Source organism: Neofelis nebulosa, chromosome 13, assembly GCF_028018385.1.
Source record: "Neofelis nebulosa isolate mNeoNeb1 chromosome 13, mNeoNeb1.pri, whole genome shotgun sequence".
NCBI lineage: Eukaryota > Metazoa > Chordata > Mammalia > Carnivora > Felidae > Neofelis > Neofelis nebulosa.
In genome coordinates this window covers 61,206,532-61,227,596 of record NC_080794.1, presented here as the reverse complement: position 1 = coordinate 61,227,596, position 21,065 = coordinate 61,206,532, and the positions used below count along the sequence as shown (strand labels likewise).

General features: G+C 44.0%; 2 protein-coding genes across 7 annotated transcripts in view; one reads left to right on the top strand and one right to left on the bottom strand.

The window, feature by feature from the left end:
- Positions 1–1,692, bottom strand: part of UBTD1 (ubiquitin domain containing 1) — a 53,786-nt gene extending 52,094 nt beyond the window's left edge. The window contains exon 1 of one of the 2 annotated variants that reach the window (XM_058697380.1): positions 1,594–1,692. In XM_058697380.1, coding sequence (XP_058553363.1) covers positions 1,594–1,672 — 79 coding nt within the window. In that variant the 5' untranslated portion in view covers positions 1,673–1,692. Of the gene's footprint in view, positions 1–230; positions 857–1,593 lie in introns of those variants that run through there. The other variant, XM_058697381.1, reaches the window with a different exon arrangement.
- The window catches only part of MMS19 (MMS19 homolog, cytosolic iron-sulfur assembly component), a 32,468-nt gene continuing 12,411 nt past the window's right edge, over positions 1,009–21,065 (top strand). Inside the window, exons 1-8 of one of the 5 annotated variants that reach the window (XM_058697348.1) lie at positions 1,009–1,272; positions 13,792–13,840; positions 15,653–15,753; positions 16,672–16,757; positions 17,140–17,214; positions 17,616–17,685; positions 18,462–18,590; positions 18,681–18,742. In XM_058697348.1, the coding sequence (XP_058553331.1) occupies positions 1,161–1,272; positions 13,792–13,840; positions 15,653–15,753; positions 16,672–16,757; positions 17,140–17,214; positions 17,616–17,685; positions 18,462–18,590; positions 18,681–18,742 (684 nt within the window). In that variant the 5' untranslated portion in view covers positions 1,009–1,160. Of the gene's footprint in view, positions 1,273–13,791; positions 13,841–15,652; positions 15,754–16,671; positions 16,758–17,139; positions 17,215–17,615; positions 17,686–18,461; positions 18,591–18,680; positions 18,743–21,065 lie in introns of those variants that run through there. The other 4 variants (XM_058697347.1, XM_058697346.1, XM_058697350.1 and 1 more) reach the window with 4 other exon arrangements.

The following is a 21,065-nucleotide window of genomic DNA, read 5'->3' as shown; positions in this document are numbered from 1 at the left end:
CCCAGTTGGAGCGAGTTGGGCTCGCAGCCGGGTCAGCACTCGCAGTTGCCCCAACTCGGCTCCCCCGGCTACCAGGGCTGGGGAGGGGGCTCCCCTCTGGCTCCGGAGCAGACATCGGGGAAACCCAGGCGTCAGGAGCCGTGGGAGGTCGTTTAGGAAGCCCAGAACTCGAGCGAGGAGGGGGACAACTGGCGAGGCGCCCGTGGCCCTGCTCCTTTCCTCGTCGTTACCTGCTCGCTTGCGGGGGTGTCCCGGGGCGGCCGGCCTCTCCCGGCGCTGTCTCCCCACGCAGTTGCCCATGCTGGCTCTTCAGCCGGGCCCCATGCACCGGAGGCGGCGGACTTGTCTGCTGCTCTGCGATCCTGCCCGGACGGCGGCGTCCCGGGTCAACGGCTCCTGCCTCCCGGCATCGGGCGCTCCCCGATCTCCCCCCGGGGGCGCGCTCTGCCCGGGCGCCGGCTTCGCCACAAACTTTGCGGGCGACGGGAGAGAGGGAGGTGGCCGATTCCCCAGCACAGTCCCAGGTGGCCGGGCCAGGGGGGCCCGCGACGGTGCCCGGCCGGAGACCAGCTCCGATGGAGGGGTGGAGAGAGGGGGCGGGCACCGCCGCAGCTACTCCCTGCTCGCTCGGAGCTCCCAGTAGGGGCCGGCCCCCCGGAGCCTGTCACTCACCTGCCTAACCCCGCCCTAGCCCGGCCCCGCTCCCTGCCGCCCGCTCGCGGTGCCCGCGCCTCCGCCGCCGCCCGCCCCAGGTGTGCATGTGACCGACGGCACCGCCCCCTCGGACGGGGCCTGATTTTCTCATTGGCTTCCCCCAGGGTGTGTACCGCCCCTCGGCCCCACCCAGCCAGGTGCCCGCCCCGCCGCCCGTCTCCCCGGGAGCCGGGCCGGGAATTATTCGCCCTCAATGGCCCCCGGCTGCGTGCCCAGCAGCCGCCTTCCCTCCCCGCGCCAGCGCCCCGTCTCCAAGCCCCGCCCCTCGGGGAGGAACCGTCCCATCCCTCCCTGGAACTGCCTGGCCAGGAGCCGGCAGGCACGTGATCCAGGGAGCGCCCCGCCTCTTTAACCTTCCAAAGGCGATTGGCTCAGGAGGCGCGTGCGCTCAGAGGCCCATCCCGTGCCACCGCCCACTTCCCCTCCCACGGTCTCTGGTTCGCGTCATGGCCGCCGCCGCCGCTCTGGAGGCGGTGGCGCCTACGGGCGCCCTGTGGGGCCTCGTGCAAGACTTCGTCATGGGTCAGCAGGAGGGCCCGGCTGACCAAGTAGCTGCAGGTACGGCAGACGGCGCCGCGCGGCTCCCGCATGGGGCCGACAGGAGGGAGCGGCCTCAGCATAGGCGCCGGGCGGGAAGGGAGTGAGGGACAGCGGTGACTTTGAGAGATTGGTCTGGGGCTGGTTGTAAGCACCGCGTGTTTAAGAACCGTAACAAATTGAGAGTCTTCTTTAAAGCGCCTTTACGCCCCTCATCTTAGTAATCACCCTGTGCGCGAACTGGGGTTACAGAGTCATTACCGATTCACAGATGAGGGAACTGAAGCACAGAGAGGACAAGAGACTGGCACATCAGGCGGGTGGGGCAGCAGGGACTCAGACCTAGGTTTTCCAGTTCAGAATCTGCTGCTCCCGCCGCGAAAGCACGTTGTTTCGCGGAGGTTGACGTGAGAAGCAGCATCTTCCGCGGCACCAGCTCCAGTCGCGTGGCATGTTGGGAGTGGCCGCGCGGCGCTATCTCTGACTGGCTGTGATAGGAGAGAGGAGGGGAGAAGCCGCTCTGGGGGGAGTTTGAGATGTTCCGCGAAGCCTCCTTAAGACTTTCCCTCCGTTTCTTGGGAAAGTTCTTGATTAATTTGCTTCGTGAGTTTTTTATGTAGTGTTTGTTTTTATCTTTTCCCCAGATCTCCGGTTTCCTGCTTTTGGCCAGTTCAGGAACCTCTTAGTTCTCACAACATATCTAAGATTTGCTTAAAACAAATTCCAGATGTCCTTGGAAGTCGGAGACTTCACTTTCAGAAAAAGGAAAAAAAAAAAAACCTAAAGAGTTGTTGAGTGTCAGGAGATCTTCAGACTTGTTTAAGTAATAGAATACAAAGTAATCTGAACACAGATGAGTTTTGTCTTACTTTTAGAAATTTTGCGTGCTTGGGGAAAAATAAAAGACAACATTTCTCTTGAACACGGAACGTACTTTTAGCGTATGTGAGAAATGAAAAAAGTGAATTGTGAGAGAGTATATTACTTTGGTCCTTAGCAGTTACACTTTCATTCAGTCATCCCACCATTATTGAACACATACTATTCTCCAAACACGATACAAAGGTATGTAAATCCAGATTAGACTGGTTCTGTGCCCACCAGGAACTTATACTGTGGTAGGAGAGATAACCATGCAAACAGAGAGTATACCACACCAGAAAATAAGGGCTTAGTGGGTTATGTACATGCCAGCAAGGAAGCATCAAGGAGCAAATGCTTGATGCTTCCATTCCAACAATTTTAACTTCTTACAGCTTCACGAAGCATAGTGTGTTATCAATGCCATTTCCCCCTGTGTTTTAGTATGAAATATTTCAAACATACAGCAGAGAATTTCATAACAGACACACCTACACGCAACACCTCAACTACCATTAACATTTTAATATAACTTGCTTTGTCACACATCTTTCCGTCTATTTAAATTGCAGATATCCTTCTAAATACTTCCTCCTAAATACTTTGGTAGGCATATTATTAACTAGAGTTTGTTTACAGTTTATTTTGGTGTACAATTTATCTCCAGTGAACTGTAAAATCTTAAGTGTTTAACATTCACTGATAATGCATACACCCTCCCCCTACTGTTACATCAGTGTCATTTGTGACTATTCTTTCACATTTATACCGTATGAACACAATAACTTGGACTTTTCAAGTTCAGAACACACTTGAGAATACAGCATGAATAAGGACTGCCAAGTTTTTATATTTTATATGTGTATATATGTATTTATGTGTGTATATATATATATGTATGTATATATATATATACGTATATATATATATATGTATATATATATATATACGTATATATATGTATAAAGAGAGAGAGCACACGAGCAAGAGAGAAAGGCAGAGGGAGCGAGAGTCTTAAGCGGGCTCCACACTTGGCATGGGGCCTGACACCGGGCTTGATGCCACTACCCTGGGATCATGACCTGAGCTGAAATTAAGAGTTGGATGCTCAACCGATTGAGCCACCCAGATGCCCCTAAAATTTATATTTTTTATGCTTTAAAAAAATGGCCTTAACTATTATGTACTTTAAATGTAACTCAGCTCTACTAAGACTGTAACACTAGCCCTGTTGTAATTTAGCCCTACTGACTAGGAAAGGAGGTTGATAGTAACAGATAAGTTTGAAAAGGTTTGGTGGGGTTGGATTATGCATAACCTTGGATTCCAGGCAGAGGGATTTGAATGACCTATTGTAGGTAATACAACTCATCGTAGATCCTTGAGCAGGGGAGTCATATAATGAAGGCAAATTTGAGAAGGATTAAATTGGTATTCTCAATCTGAGATCACAGCCCTGGTTAATGTTGTTGAAGGCTGACAGAGTTTTGAAACCTTCCCAAAATTAGATGTGCTTTCTAATCCAGCCTGAGTCTAGTTTTCTTAGCACTAAAGAGACCAGCTTTCTGTTCAGCCACTCACAGCAGCAGCCTGTTCCATGACACCCTATGATCACAAAGACAGCTACCACCAACTTTGTTTTGCACCTTTGCAGTGAAGTTCCTGATGAAAGTAGGTGGCAGAGAAATGAACCGGTAGGTTAAGGCTTAAAGACTTCTTATGCTAGCATTCAAAGGTTGCACTACTTGGCCCCAGCCCTTACTCTTACCACTCCTCCTGGACCTTTGGTGCCTGGCAGCCACCTGGATTTGCTATTCCCTGAATGCTTTCCTTCCCAGTTCCTTTCACTAGCTCCATCTGATCAAAGTTAGACCTCGGATTCAAGGTCGGCTTGAGTGCTTACTGCCTGCCCCCCAAGCATTTCCTGATTACTCCAGCCAGACATCATCTCACATTTCAAAATCTTTGTGGTATTTATTTCTCAGACATTTATTAGCAGTTATTAGCAGACTTGTGTAGTAGCTGTTTCTGTATATATTTCCACGTCCTATCCTATACCTACCACCCAAGTCTCCTGGAGACTAGCATAAGTATGCAGTAAAAAACTGTGTAAGTGAATGGAATGAGAGATGTTGAAGGAAGAATCTGGAATTTGAGGCCTAACTAGTTACAGTTGAAGGAGAGTGAGGACTCTATGATGACCCCAAGCTTTTGAGCCTGAGGATGAACAAATGAGAAGTCCTTTGTTCAAAACTGGAGGTTGGTGGGGCGCCTGGGTGGCGCAGTCGGTTAAGCGTCCGACTTCAGCCAGGTCACGATCTCGCGGTCTGTGAGTTCGAGCCCCGCGTCAGGCTCTGGGCTGATGGCTCGGAGCCTGGAGCCTGTTTCCAATTCTGTGTGTCTCCCTCTCTCTCTGCCCCTTCCCCGTTCATGCTCTGTCTCTCTCTGTCCCAAAAATAAATAAAAAACGTTGAAAAAAAAATTTAAAAAAAAAAAAAAAAAAAAAAAAAAAAAAAAACTGGAGGTTGGAAAGGAAGCTGATTTTGAAGTGTGTTATGGATATAAATTTTCTTCCTTTCAGTTATTTGGATTTTCTTTCTTTTCAGTCTTTTTGTATTGTATTTTCCCACTTTTGTGGGAGACCACTATTCCTGAAACCAAAAGATTGTTAAACAACAGTAAAACAGTTCTGAGAAATGTCTATGGCATCCTCAGCTTGATTGAAACTGAGTCCTGATTGGGATTTTTTTCTCTACTGCTCCTTCACATCCTTCCCCCTTCCTCCATTGGTTGCTCCTCCAGATTCTCAAGAGGCTGCAACTCCATCAGACAGAGGTCTGATTGTACATTCTGTCAGTCTCATATAAATACTCCTTTGATGACTGCTCAGTGCTCCATATGAACTGGTGCCCTGCTGAGGGAAGTGTGGGTAGTTGGGAGGTGCTAGTAGGTCCATTTTTAGAGAGTAAGTCTTGGACACATTGGAAAAACTTAAGCCTACTTAATGTAGGGAAAAGAACTTAACATTTGTTTTTCCTTAATGCCAGTGAGACTACCTTTAGGAAAATTAGCCCCTTAATAGCTTTTCTTTTATCCCAGGAGTCCGAGTGCATGATTAATGATACTTCCGGATTCAGGTAGTGTTCGTTTGGGAAAACTTACAATGTTAAAACATTAGTGATGGGTTCATAAACCCAGGAATTTTACTCCTTTCTCATGCTAACTCAGTCTCTGTTTATATCACTATGGCAACACTGAGCGTGTTACACTGTGATTGTTTTTTTTTTTAATTCTTTTTTTTTTTTTTTTTTTTTTTAACGTTCATCTACCTCCAAGACAGAGAGAGACAGAGCATGAACGGGGGAGGGTCAGAGAGAGAGGGAGACACAGAATCCGAAACAGGCTCCAGGCTCCGAGCTGTCAGCACAGAGCCCGACGCGGAGCCTGAACCCACGGACGTGAGATCATGACCTGAGCCAAAGTTGGACGCCCAACCGACCGAGCCACCCAGGCGCCCCTCACTGTGATTGTTTTAAAGGTCTTTCTGCCCCAACAAGACTGTGGACTCCTTAAAAGCTCCCTGTCTCTTTTTCTGTCTCCAGCCCTAACCCCAGTACCTGATTTGTAATAGGTGCTTAATAAATATTGAATAAATAAAACAAGCACACATGACAATTTTGTTAAAGAATTGTGGAGAAACATGAAAGGGAGTAATTTGAGCTGGATCTTGAAGGGTTGAATTTTGACAGGAAGGAGGCATTTCAAACCAAGGGAATATTTACAGGATTAAGGATATGGAAGAGCTTGATAAATTGGGACATGTGAGTGAATGATAGGAGTCATGATTAAAGGTGAGGCTAGAGGGGCTTTGAGGGCTAAAGTGTGAAGGACATCAAGCCAAGGAGTCAGGTCTTAGGCAGTAAGGAGCAAAAGAGACTGGTGGGCAGGGAAGTAATTCTGCATTTTAGGGAGGTAATTCTAGATAGAGTGTGGATGGATTAAATGGCTTTTTTTAAGGGGCACCTGGGTTGCTCAGTCGGTTAAGTGTCTGACTCTAGTTTCGGCTCAGGTCCTGATCTCTGGGTTCATGTAATCAAGCCCATGTCTGGCTCTGTCCTGACAGCATGGAGCCTGCTTGGGATTCTCTCTTTACCTTTCTCTGCTCCTGCCCCCCCCCCCCCCGCCCCCGTCCCCTGCTAGCACTCTCTCTCTCAAAATAAGTACGTAAACATTTTTGTAAGGCTTTTTATTTTTTTTTTATTTTTTTTTTTTAAAAATTTTTTTTTCAACGTTTTTTATTTATTTTTGGGACAGAGAGAGACAGAGCATGAACGGGGGAGGGGCAGAGAGAGAGGGAGACACAGAATCGGAAACAGGCTCCAGGCTCCGAGCCATCGGCCCAGAGCCTGACGCGGGGCTCGAACTCACGGACCGCGAGATCGTGACCTGGCTGAAGTCGGACGCTTAACCGACTGCGCCACCCAGGCGCCCCAGGCTTTTTATTTTTTTAAAGTTTACTCATTCTGAGAGAGAGAGCGTGCAAGTGGTAAGGGGCAGAGAGAGAAAGAGAGAGAATCCCAAGCAGGCTCCAGGCTGCCAGCTCAGAGCCCAGTGTGGCACTTGAACCCATGAACCGGGAGATCATGACCTGAGCTGAAACCAGGAGTTGACACTTAACCGACTGAGCCACCCAGGTGCCCTTAGGAAAGGGCTTTTAAGAAAATTGAGGTAACCTCTTTAACCATTTTAAGTGTACAATTAATTGACTTTTAGTACATTCACAATGTTCTGCAATCATTGCAACTATCTAAAAATTCTAGAACATTTTCAGCACACCAAAAAGTGGAGGACTGTTTTGAAGGTTGTCTCTATATAGTCTGGTTGAAGGAATGGAAAGGAAGAGTCTTATTTAAAAGACATTTCTGAGGTAGACTCGACAAAACTAGAATAAAATGTTAGGTTTAGTTATGTTTGTGAAAACACCCTCAAAATACTGATTCTAGCTTTTTGCCACTGTACTCACCATTTTCCTTACTCTTATTTCTTATTGTATAATAGCTGTAAAGCTTATATAAGTAACATCTTTTCATTTTTTCTAATTTTGTATTAGTTTTATACTTCACGTTTCTTTATGTTTGTGCTGCATTAATTCAAGATAAGATCCTTGTGAAAAGTATGAAGACCAAAGGGCTCTGCCAGGAGAGTTCACCCATAACTGGAATTCAAGGAATCACATGCCAATGGGTGTCTATTTGTAATTGTAAAACAGCCAGTTTCATAATGCTGTATACTCATGGTGAAGAAGTCTTTTTTATTTATGAAACTTGAGGCAACGTATAGGAGAGGGAATTGACTGGTAAGGGGCATGAGGGAACTTTGTCCATTGCTGGAAATATTCCACATCTTGATTGGGATGTTGGTTACTCAAGGTATACTTTTGCTTAAACTCATCAAATTATACTGTTAATATCTGTACATTTTGCTGTATATAAATTAAACCCTTTTTTTAAATGAAAAAAATTAGAGGCAACTGAATGGGGCTTATTAGGCAGGTCTCTGTCTTATAGCACTTCAGGTATTTCCAACGTTAGACCATAGCCCAGCATTCCCAGGGGACTTTGATTTTCTTGCTGAAGAAGAATGATGGTTCAGTGATGGTCTTTACTAGTAACAGTAATCAGTCCTCTAGAGCTTCCTGTGCACAAATGCTCCCTCTGTGGCCACCACTGAAATTAGTGTTTAGATGGGGTTTTTAGCAGAGTTACCTGGTCTTTGACCAAGAGGTTCCAAAAAGGTACTCTTTTCCACCTTCCCAAACTGTGTAATACTCTTTTATAGTGTATAACCCAGAAATGAGTATCTCTGTTCACTTCAGTGTTGCCATTAAGGAATGAGGTACAGAGCCTAACTGTCAGTTCCTTGGTCTGTCCTGTTAGTCTGGCTGCTGTCCCTTCCCCCACCCTACAGCCTGGACATTTTTTCACTTGGCTCTTTCTCAGGAACAGGGGCAGCAGCTGGGCCTTCCACATCCTGGCACGAGTAGGGCTAAGAGTGCCTGATGTCTAAATTGGTGCCAGTCACGAGCTATGAATCCTGACTAGAGGGCTCCTTTTCTCAGGCATTTTGGACTTCTTACTCTAGGACCAGAGTGAGCCTTTATCTAGTTCTACTCACCCCTGTTGCTGAGACCACAAATTTAAGGGGAACTGGAAGTTTAGGAGTTTACTCAAGCTGCTTTTTCACTCTAGCTAAAGTCTAGTGTTGGTGAATGCTAACCTATTAGGTCTGACATTTAGAGGTAGGTGGGTTGGAGACCCAGAACAGGCTGCTGCAAGTAATTTCCTGATGGAGCTAGAACTCCTCTGTGGTAACCAAACCCTTAGGAAGATTGCTAAGATTTTACTCTCTGTTTCTTCCTTGAGAATATATCCTAAGAAGCTTCTGGTAGATCTGTGTGAATTACTATTGTGCTGTTAGAAATGTATTTTTAAAATAAGTAATATATTGACATGGTACAACATTTAAAAGGTACAAAAGGATACATGGAGAAAAACCTCCCTTCCATCTCAAGATAGAATGTAGACAGTGAGGGGTGCCTGGGTGGCTCAGTTGGTTAAGCGTCCGACTTTGGCTCAGGTCATGATCTCACAGTTTGTGAGTTCGAGCCCCGCGTCGGGCTCTGTGTTGACAGCTCAGAGCCTGGAGCCTGCTTCACATTCTGTGTCTCCCTCTCTCTCCCTGCTCATGCTGTGTCTCTCTCTGTCTCAATAATAAATAAACATTAAAAAAAAATTTTTTTTTAAATAAAAAAAAAAGAATGTAGACAGTGACAAATGAATCTACTGTATTACTAGTATATGATGTGTCCTCACTAAAGGGAGGAGGGAGCTGATCTAAGTGATTTGGTAAAACAGTATTTTGTCTGGAGACTAAAGACAGAATTGTCCAGGGGTGCCTGGGTGGCTCAGTTGGTTAAGTATCCAACTCTTGGTTTTGGTTCAGGTCATGATCTCATGGTTTGTGGGTTCAAGACCTGTGTCAGGCTCTGGGCTGACAGTGTGGAGCCTGCTTGGGATTCTTTATATCTGCCCCTCTCCTGCTCACGTTCTCTCTCAAAATAAATAAATAAACTTAAAAAAAAAAAAAAGACAAAACTGTACATAAACACACTTGGCTTTTATAAATCTGTTTCTCACAGAAGTTGACAATTTGGAAAGTAATTTATAGCTATACTAGGATTGAAAAAATAATAAATGGTAGATAATGGGAACCAGATTTCTCACTGTCAGAGAAACAAATTACAAACAACAAGGAGAGAGGCTAGAATGGACCCTGTGGTCCTGGATTATAGCTGGAGACTTTAACATGACCTTATATTTAGGTGTTTTTCTTTTTAAGTTTGTTTATTTATTTTGAGAGAGACCGAGACAGCACAATGGGGGAGGGGCAGGGAGAAGGAGAGAGAGAGACTCCCAAGCAGGCTCCACACCATCAGTGCAGAGCCTGATGTGGGGCTCGAACTCATGAACCATGAAATCATAATCTGAGCCAAAACCAACAGTAGAGGCTTAACTGACTAAGCCACCCAGGTGCCCCATGTTTAGTTTGATATATACAGATAGAAAAATAATTAAAGATATACATGTACATACATATATGGGTTAATACGTACATATGTGTTTCCCAGCTCTCCTTGGGACATCTGTGTCTCCCAGCTAAGTGGGGCCTAGGAGCAGTGGTATCCCAACAGCAGCAAGCACAGCTATACCCAGATCTTGGTTGGATAGCATTCTCCAGTAAAAAGAATCAGGGTTTCTCGGAGAAAAGGCTGATTCTAGGGCTCGGATAGAGAAATTACAGGATGAGCCTATAGTATTTTGTAGTGCTAAAAAAGAAAGTACTTAAAAAGTGAAACGATGTGGTGCCTGGCTGGCTCAGTTGGTAAAGCATATGACTTTTTTTTTTTAATTTATTTTTATTCCTTATTTATTTTTGAGAGAGAGACAGAGTGTATCAGGGAGGAACAGAGAGAGAGAGAGGGAGACACAGAATCTGAAGCAGGCTCCAGGCTCTGAGCTGTCAGCACAGAGTCCGATGCAGGGCTCAAACTTAAAAATCGCAAGTTCATGACCTGAGACAAAGTTGGACGCTCTACTGACTGAGCCACCCAGGCGCCCCCCACCCTTTTTTTTAATGTTTATTTATTTTTGAACGACAGAGAGAGAGAATGCAGAGGAGGGGCAGAGGGAGAGGAAGACAGGATCTGAAGCAGGCTCTGTGCTGTCAGAACAGAGCCTGATGTGGGGCTCTAACTCACCAACCATGAGGTCATGACCTAAGCTGGCCTGAGTATCAAGAATTGGATACTTAACCAACTGAGCCACCCAGGCACCCCCAGGAGCATGTGACTCTTGATCTTGAGGTCATGAGTTCAAGCCCCACACTAGGTATAGAGATGACTTAAAACAGGGGCACCTGATGGCTTAGTCGGTGAGGTGTGAAACTCTTGCTCTTGGAGTTGTGAGTTCATACCCCACGCTGGGTGTAGAGATTTCTTAAAATCGTTAAGGGGTGCCTGCATGGGTCAGTTGGCTAAGCATCTGACTCTTGGTGTTGGCTCAGGTCATGATCTAACAGTTTAAGGCTCTGCGCTGAAGGTGCAGAGCCTGCTTAGGATTCTCTCCTGCTCTCTCTGCCCCTCCCCTGCTTGTGCTCTCTCTCTCTCTCTCTCTCTCTCTCTCTCTCTCTCTCTCTCAGAAATAAATATATTAAATAAACAAATAAATAAATAAAATTTAAAAACCAATAATGAGCTGGCTGTGTTCTAATAAAACTTTATAAAAAATAAATAAATGGGGTGCCTGGGTGGCTCAGTCAGTTGGTTAAGTATCCACTCTTGATCTCCCTTCAGGTCATGCCCTCACGATTGATAAGATAGAGCCCCACATCTGGCTCTATGCTGACAGCGCAGAGCCTGCTTGGGATTCTCCCTCTCTGCCCCTCTCCTGTTCATGCCCTCCCTCCCCCGGCTCAAAATAACTAAATAAACTTTAAAAAATAAATGGATGGGGGCGCCTGGGTGGCTCGGTTGGGCGTCCGACTTCAGCTCAGGTCATGATCTCACCATCTGTGAGTTGGAGCCCCACGTCGGGCTCCGTGCCAACAGCTCAGAGCCTGGAGCCTGTTTCGGATTCCGTGTCTCCCTCTCTCTCTGACCTTCCCCCGTTCATGCTCTGTCTCTCTCTGTCTCAAAAATAAATAAACGTTAAAAAAATAATAAAAAATAAATGGATGGATGGATGGATGGATGGGACAAGTCAAAAAGACAGGAGCCAATCTAAAAAAGCTCCCTGCAGCCAAAGATAGAACAACTTGAACAGCAAAATAACCTAGTATTGGATTATAACCTGAAGTGTAAAATAAATGTACATGAGTCTATGCTGCTGTAAAATAAATGACTGAATAAATAAAGGGGGAAGAAGAAATGAATCTTCCTTACAGAACAATTCCATATAATATAGATAGGTCGATAGATATATTCCTTTCTAGGAAGTGGAGGTTAATCTCTGCCTCCCCCTTGAATCTTCTAAAGAAGATAGTATGGGAAAGGAAAAATAGTACTTCCGTAGTTCACAGAACTGGCTGATATTACCTTCGCCAAGTAATTTGAGCATCCAACTTCGGCTCAGGTTGTGATCTCACAGTTTGTGACGTCAAGCTCTGCACTGACAGCTTGGAGCCTGGAACCTGCTTTGGATTCTGTGTCTCCCTCTCTCTCTGTCCCTCCCCTGCTCGCTCTGTCTCCCTCAAAAATAAATAAACATTAAAAAAGAATAATAATGAAATAAAATAAAATCACCAATAATAAATAAGTCATATTGATACCTTGTGCCCCTGGTATGATTGATATGATATGATGAGAAGGATACTTCGCCTCTGTGCTATTCTTCTCAAAACCCATGACCCCAGTCTAAACAATAGGAAAACATCAAACCCCAAATTGGGGGACATTCTATAAAGTGCTTTAGGATATCGAGGTCCTTAAGGACAAGACTGAGAAACTTTCACAGACCAGAGGAGACCAAGGATTCATGATGGCTAATTGCAATGTGGTATCCTTAATTGGATCCTGAAACAGAAAAATGACATTAGTGGAAAAACTGGTAAAATCTAAATACAGTCTAGAGTTTAATAGTAATACATTAATGCTAATCTCTAACTCTAAAATTATTTCACAATAAAACATCTTTTTTTTTTTTTTTTTTTTTTTTTTTTAAGTCTACCTCTCAACCCCCTAGCCATCCAGTGTCCTTCCTTGGAGACAACCAATATTAGTTCCTTTTATCTTCTGGAGAAATAAATAAATGCAAATAGAAACAACCTTCCTTCCCCTTAAAAACAATGCTGTGCACTTAGTATTGTATATATTATTTTTGTACATTGTCTGGATTTTAGATCATGTCCCATTATCAGCGTGTGTGTGTGTGTGTATGTGTGTAGTATGCACTATTTTTTACTTTTACAAGGATATAGGATAAATTTTGAGAAGATTCACCGAATTAAAACATATATACACTTGTAATTTTTATTAAACGTATTGTCAAATTGCCTTCCATAAAGGGGTTGTACCAATTTATACTCCACTTGTAATGTGTAAGAGTGCCTATTTCTGCATACCATCACCAAACATAGGTGTGTTACAAAGTTATTTTTTATTTTTACCAATCTAGTATGTTAAAAATAAGACTTTCATATAGTTTAATTTGTATTTCTGTTGTGAATATGAGTATCTTCTGTAGAATGCCTGTTCATTCTTTTGGTTTTGCCCATGTTAAAAAAAATTTTGTTTAATGTGCATTTATTTATTGTTGAGGGAGAGGGACAGAGCAGGAGTGGGGGAGGGGCAGAGAGAGAAGGAGACACAGAATCTGAAACAGGCTCCAGGCTCTGAGCTGTCAGCACAAAGCCTGACAAGGGGGTTAGAACTCTCAAACTGAGATAATGGCCTAAGGCAAAGTCGGATGCTTAATCGACTGAGCCACCCAAGTGCCCCAAGGTATTGCCCATTTTTAAATCGGTTGTTGATCTTTTTCTCATTGATTTGTAGGAGCTTTATGTGTTGGTTAAAAAAAGCCCTATGTTGTAAGAATTACAAATATGTTTTTCTAGTTTGTCTTTTTTTTTAATTATTTTTTTAATGTTTATTTTTGAGAGAGAAACAGAGCATGAGTGGGAGAGGAGCAGAGGGAGAGGGAGACACAGAATCCAAAGCAGGCTCCAGGCTCTGAGCTGTCAGCACAGAGCCCAATGTGGGGCTTGAACCCATGAACCATGGGGCTCGAACCCATGAACCGTGAGATCGTGACCTGAGCTGAAGTTAGACACTTAACTGACTGAGACACCCAGGAGTCCTGTGAATTATTTTATTTGTAATATTTCTTCAGTTATTTCTTCTGGATTTTCTAGGTATACAGTCATTATCTACAAACGATATGTTTATTTCCTTTTCAATTTCTATAATTGAAGCTGCATGTTTGAAGTGTTACAGTAATACCTCTTACGTAGAAGGGGCTCTAGGGTGCCCCAAGGTACAAACCCTAGGGTAGGCAGGAAACATTGGTAATTAGATCCTTTCAATACTGGGACTGGGTTTATATTTTTTTCTTTTGTTTCCTCTAGATGTGAAATCTGGGAGCTATACAGTGTTACAAGTGGTGGAAGCCCTTGGGTAAGAGCCTGTGCCATAGAGCTCCCTTCTCCCAGCCCTGCCTGTGCACTCTGAAAAGGTTGTGTTGTACACTGCTGCTTTCCTGGACCTGACTGGTCCTGAATTTCTCCTGCTGTAGCCCAGTACCCTCCTTTCCTCTCTGCCTCAGTGTAAGCCTGTGTTTCTCCTGAAACAAGTTTGATGCCACCTGACTTAAGTTCCTAAGGGAGGAAGGGTTGGAAGTTCCTGGATCAGTCCACAAGTTTGGAGTGAGATGGGTGGTTGAAGGCCATCAACTGTTATTTAATTAGAGCTGGGATTCCTCCTGTGCCTCTTAAAGACCTGCCCCATGGGATTCTAGTCAGTGTGGATCTGACTCAGACCTGTCGTGGGCCCTGCCTGGGGATTTGCCAGGAAGCTGACCCTGCACCAGATCCTCACTATAGGAAAAGGTCTGAGGAAACAGCTGGAAGATCAGTGTTAAAACCAGATATCCAGGCACCAGAGGGAGTATGTGCTTGTCTGTTGCTGCTTTTCTCCTATTTCATACTTGGTAGACCATCTAAATTGACGTTTTATTTGCAAAGGTTAACTGTCTCGCCAGCTTGTTTTCTGAAGCAGAAAACTAGAAAACTGGGAGGGTGAGGTGGAATGTAGGTCGCTATTATGTCTCTCTCCCACATGAGAGACCATTTGACCTTTCTACTCATGTGTGGCCTTGGTCCATTTAAAAAAAAAAATGACTTTATTGAGATGTAATTCATATGTCGCAAAGTTCATCACTTTTTGTGTATTCACAGATTTATACAACCCTCAATCAATTTTTGAACATTTTCATTACCTCAGAAACCTGATGCCCATTAGTATATGTTTTCAGTTTATCCCTGTTATGGCTTTCGATAGTGTTTCAGTTTTTGCTGAAGAATAATCTGTTACATGAATATCTCACATTTTGTTTAACCATTCATCAGGTGGTGGATATCAGGGTTGTTTCCAAATTTGGGGTATTCTAAATAATGCTGATATGAACACTTGTGTGCCTTGGTCTAATTTTAAACACCAAGTTTTCCACTTCTTAACAGGGCCTTTCGACAAGATCCTATTCTATTCCTGTCAAGAGTGATTTTATTTTTTCCCTTTACCCCTAGGTATAGACACCCTTATCCTTGAGATTTCAGTCAAATGTCCTAGTCATTTATCCTTCAGAAATCTTCTACTTCCTCCATTAACTTGCTTAGATTTCTTCAAGTATGTTTAAATGTAATCTCTATAAGACCTAATCTGAAGATAAGTTACCTTATTGCCTCAGTCCAGGTTTTCCAATTCAGTAATCCTAAATAGTTAAAACATTTATTCTGACCATCTTACTTTGTAAACTTGCAGTTATAAAGATTCCCGCCACCCACCCACCCCGGCCTAAGATCTTGGTTGCTCTCAGCATTTTTTTTCTTAGCAGTAATATATTTATTCTCCTGTTTGGGTAGAAGTTGCAGCTGCCCGTGATCTGTTGAGCCCTGTGGGTAGCTGCTAAGCTCTGTTTCAGAGGAAGGTCACTATCATATAAGAATAAGCCAAATGCCTAATCAGCGCCTGGAGATGGATACTTCTGTTGGTGGTGGTGTCAGATGAGCCTCTAATGAACGCCAAATCAATCTGGGAATTGGCTGTTTAGACTCTGGCTTTACTGTTATCTGTAATGCTAAGTACCTACAGAACACCTTTCCTGGGCTGGATTCCATGCCCAGGGGGTGAGTGTGACTACTTTCAAAATATTTATGCCTTCAAAAGTTTCAACAGGGTTATGTCAAGCTCTCTATATCCTACTTTCCCCAGGTCATCTCTAGAGAATCCAGAACCCCGAACTCGGGCACGAGGAATCCAGCTTCTGTCACAGGTGCTACTCCAGTGTCACTCCTTGCTCCTGGAGAAGGAAGGTACTGGCATCACTAGTAGGAGTATCTTCCCAGATTGCTGAGCCAAGGCTTCCTTCCTTGTCTATTCAAGCCAACTTTATAGGGAGGGAAGAGAAAAGGGAGGGCATAAGGAATCTGTGAACCACTAATTCAGTATCTTCATTCTTCACTGGTATATGTGGCAGAGAGATAAGTATTGAGGCTGAAGACACGGGGATTTAAAATGTAGCCTTAGACATTATTCATTTATTTATCTTAAAGTTTATTTATTACCGTTTGTCTATTTTGAGAGAAAGAGAGAGCGTGAGCGGGGGAAGGGCAGAGAGAGAAAGGCAGAGAGAGAATCCCAAGCAGGCTCCATGCTGTCAGCTCAGAGCCGGAGGCAGTCTTGATCCCAGTAACTGTGAGATCATGATCTGCACCGAAATCAAGAATCAGACACTTTTAACTGACTGAGCTACCAGACGCCCCTCCTTAGACATTTTTTATCCTTTATAGCATAGTAGTGGGCAAACTACAGCCTGTTTTTATTAATAATGTTTTGTTAGCGTATAGCCACAACCATTTATTTACCTTGTTTATGCTGCTTTTGTGTTACAGCGGCCAAGTTGAGCAGAGTGGAGTAGTTGTGACCAATACTATGTCCTACAAGCCTAAAATATTTACTATCTGGCCCTTTGAGAAAGTTTGCCCATTCTGGTTCTATAGAAAGGAAGTTCTGGGGTTGTAAGTGGGTTCAAATGCGGACCTATGTGAGAATTGATAATAAAAGGTGTTCACCTATTTTCCTGACTGATCAAGGCACCCTCAAATGGGAGGGCATGGGACATATCTCTTAGTGGAGGAGAAAATTTGTAGTAAAGCCCAAACAGGAACAGCCTTTACAAAGTTTGGGAAGGAGCCTGTGTAAAATAATGGCTGCATTTCTGGTTTGTGCAGTGGTCCACCTGATCCTATTCTATGAGAACCGGCTGAAGGATCATCATTTTGTGATCCCATCTGTCCTGCAAGGTTTGAGGGCACTTGTGAGTTCTCCTTTTTTCATTACATACTGTGTTTGCAGGAGCCCTTTTCCAGTGAATTCTGTCCTTGTGTTTTGGGCATGAGACTCCCACATCATGAGGAGCAGATGCCCAAGTGGGGAATAAACTAGTGTCAGCCAGTTTCACTTCTGTTTTTAGTCTAGAGATTACAGGTATTTTGGGGGGACTGGAATTCAGAACCAGAGTGGAAAGAGCTGTAGAGAACTAATCAACTCGAGAAAAGGGACCATGTTTCTCACTCTTAGCGCTTTTTCCTGAACCTGGATGTTGTGATTCCCACTGTAGCTAATTAGGCCTGTTTTGGGGATTCTATCTTGAAGGCTAGAATTCCCTCAGTACTCACACATTTCCTCTTCTCCCCCAGAGTCTGTGTGTGGCCCTGCCCCCAGGGCTGGCTGTCTCTGTACTTAAAGCCATCTTCCAGGAGGTCCACGTCCAGGTGAGTGATAACGGTCACTTTCGTATTCTGCTGTCTCTCAGCCTTGACATAACTAGGATTAGGTAGCAAAAAATACTGCCTTCTAAGTCCTGAACTTTTTCAGATCCCTGACCATGTTTAAATGCTAGTCCTTGCTACTATATAAGGAGAAGGAGCCATGCTATTATGTCTGACCTGCATCCTCTTAAACCTAAAGAAAGTAAAGCAGACAGGTTTTGGTTATTGGCTCCCCTGTTATAACTGGTAGTCCAATAGCCATAGCCTTTCTCTGCATTTCTTCTTAGGTTCTTATGCTAGTATAAAGAGCACTGTCCACCTAGAGATTGTGAAGCAGGAAGTAATTTTGTCAGCTTAGGTATTCTTTGAGTACTTTCTTTACTTCTGGTCTCTCTCACCCCAAGTCCCTGCCTCAGGTGGACCGACACACAGTCTACAGTATCATCACCAACTTCATGCGAACCCGGGAAGAAGGTAAAAGGCAGGGTTCTTTGGCAAGTGTGAAAAGCGAGCACATCCCTTTTCCCCCCATTACCAGGACTCGTGTTTAGCTTGGTAGTCATATAGGAGAGCCCATACTCTGAAAAGAATGAAGGAAAACTGGGAGGGAAGGATAGGGTATGGACCGATGTTTTAAATTCTTACCTCAAGGGGGCGCCTGGGTGGCTCAGTAGGTTAAGTGTGGACTCTTGATTTTAGCTTCCTGAGATGGAGCCTGCTGAGGCTTCACGCTGTTAGAGGAACTTGCTTGGGATTCTCTCTCTCCCTCTCTCTCTGCCCCTTCCCCACTCATGCTCTCTCTCTCAAAATAAACTTAACCAGGGGCGCCTGGGTGGCGCAGTCGGTTGAGCGTCCGACTTCAGCCAGGTCGCGATCTCACGGTCCGTGAGTTCGAGCCCCGCGTCAGGCTCTGGGCTGATGGCTCAGAGCCTGGAGCCTGTTTCCGATTCTGTGTCTCCCTCTCTCTCTGTCCCTCCCCCGTTCATGCTCTGTCTGTCTCTCTCTGTCCCAAAAATAAATAAACGTTGAAAAAAAAAAACTAAACTTAACCAAAAAAACCTCTTACCTCTAATGGTTATATATTGCGTATCTCTTCTTCACTATGCACTCTCTCAGAATAGGAAAACAAAAAGAGTCTGCTCTGGGAAGCAGCAAAGGTGGGACAATGATAGTAGAGGGAAAACACAAGCCAGAAGAAAGCCCAGCTTTCTGTCTTGAGGGAGGATAGTGACCTGTTCTCTCCTCCCCAGAGCTGAAGGGCCTAGGAGCTGACTTCACCTTTGGCTTCATCCAGGTGATGGATGGGGAAAAGGATCCGCGAAATCTTCTGGTGGCTTTCCGCATCGTCCATGACCTCATCTCTAGGGACTATAGTCTGGGTACGCCCTTGTAAACTTGAATTAGCTGGTTGGGGCTTGTCAGATGAGTGAAAATTGTAAGTTGACCTCATTGTCTCTCTGTTACCTTAGGACCCTTTGTGGAGGAGTTGTTTGAAGTGACGTCTTGTTACTTCCCTATTGATTTTACCCCTGTAAGTAGCACCTTTTATTCATTTGTTCATTTGTTCATTCATTGATTCATTCAAATATTCATTGAGTACCTCCTGTGAGTCAGGTCCAGTTCTAGGCACTGAGGACGCAGCAGTGAACAAAGGAGACAATCTGTGCCTTTGTGAACTTACATTTTAGTAAATTGGGAATGAAGAAGCATTGGCCATCAGAGGAGGGAGTCAATTCAGCGGGTATTTGAGGGCTCCTTAAGCTCCTTAACAATGTACGTAGTGCCAAGGGCTACAGGATTGTAAAACATGGCTCCTGCCCTTGAAGGCTAAAACATTTAAGTAACAATATGAGATTATGGACCAAAACAAGTGGCGTTCTAATTGTTCAGAGAAGACTGAGTTCATTATGAGCTAGAATAGGCAGGAAATGACTTCACAGATGAGATGAGATTTCAGTTGGTTTCTAAGGAATGAGGATCTGATCCTGGAGTCTGAGGGGTGATCTCAGGCAAAAGAAACAAAATTGACAAAACAAAGAAGACACACAGTTCAGTGTAGTATACACAGCATGCTCTGACCATGACCCCCTTGGACCTTCCTCCTGCTCTGCATCTTGATTTCCCTTCTATTTCCAAAAATTCAGGATCTCCTCATTGTATGGGTATGCATGCATATGTGTACTGCAAGCATTAGTGGTTTTGAAGAAATGAAAGTTCTATGACAGCATACCAACTAACATCTGAGTACTGACTCTTACTGCCTTTAAAGTTACACAGCCATCTTTGCTGTGGGGAATTGCTTACCAGCTTATTCCAGTTGACACCATGGTCCTTAGGACCACCTCTCCTGAATTTCTCTTCATCTCTTTTGTAATCAGTGTCACTTTCTAACTCACAAGAACTTGTTATGCCTTTGAAATCTTGAAAGCTCTTTGTTAGGCCACCAGGTTTCTCTTTTTTTGCTTTATTTTGTGTTTGTTTTGAAAAAATTATACATTCATATTATCCAAAACCTAAAAGGTGCAAAAGGGTGAAAAATCTATCAACCACCATTTCTTTCTTTGTTGTCAACCATTTTATCAATTAGGTCTGTATCTTACAGAACTTTTTCATCCATAATGTAAGCAAATGCTCCCCTCCCCCCACCGATGGCAGTGTATGTATGCACTTTTCCTGTACTTGGCCTTTTTCACTTAGTATATCCTGGAGAGTGTTCCATAACAGTATATAAGTTAGCTCTTTATTTTTTATGGGTGTGTAGTATTCCTTTCAATGGAAATACCTAATTAATTTCACTGGTCCTCTATAGGATAAAGGTTCTTGCTAATCTTACATTGTTACAGACAACGCTGCAACTTACATATCCCGTACATGTATCATTTCACATATATATGTGGGTAGAACAGTAGCATAAATTCCTAAAAGTGGAATTGCTGGAATATATACATTTATAATTTGGGGGCAGGAAAGAGTATGTCATTCATTTTTCTAAAATGTAATAGAGTGAACATGATTCAGTATTTAAAAGATAGAGAGTGAAGCCCCTTTGCTGCCAACCACCCATTTTCCTTTTAAAGATGATCATTGCCCCCAACTGCTCCAACTGCTTATGTATTTTCTCGGATATTCTACACACAAAAAAAAGTTATAATGATAGAATTTCTCGTTTGTGTAGATTTTTTTTTTAAGAAGCTTTACACCCAACGTGGGGCTTGAATTCACAACCCCAAGATTAAGAGTCACATACTCTACCTACTAAGCTAGCCAGGTGCTCCTCAAGCAGAATTTTGTATGTTCTTCTGCACTACGGTCTGTATGGGAAGCAGAAAGCTCTTGTCAATTAAAATGAGAGACACCTGGCTTTAGGGTAACTATTTCTATCAGAAATATTTTCGGGGTGGGGGGCACCTGGGGTGGCTAAGTTGGTTGAGCGTCTGGCTTCGGCTTGGGTCATGATCTCGCCATTGGTGAGTTCGAGCCCTGTGTCGGGCTCTGTGCTGACAGCTCAGAGCCTGGAGCCTGCTTTGGATTCTATGTCCCCCTCTCTTTCCGCCCCACCCCTGCTTGTGCTCTGTCTCCCTCTGTCTTTCAAAAAATGAATAAACATTAAAAAAAATTTTTTTTAAGAAATATTCTTTTTGTTGTTTTTTAAATCTGTTTATTTTAGTTTATTGTATCAGAAATATGCTTTATGGTCTTTGCATCATCATAGTGGATCACGTCAGCATAAGTGATGGTTCCCTTGATTTTCACTATGCATGTACACTCACTCTAGAAGCAGGGCTGGGCAAACTTTTTTTTTTTTGTAAAGGACCAGATAGTGACTATTTTAGGCTTTCCAGACTATCATTTCT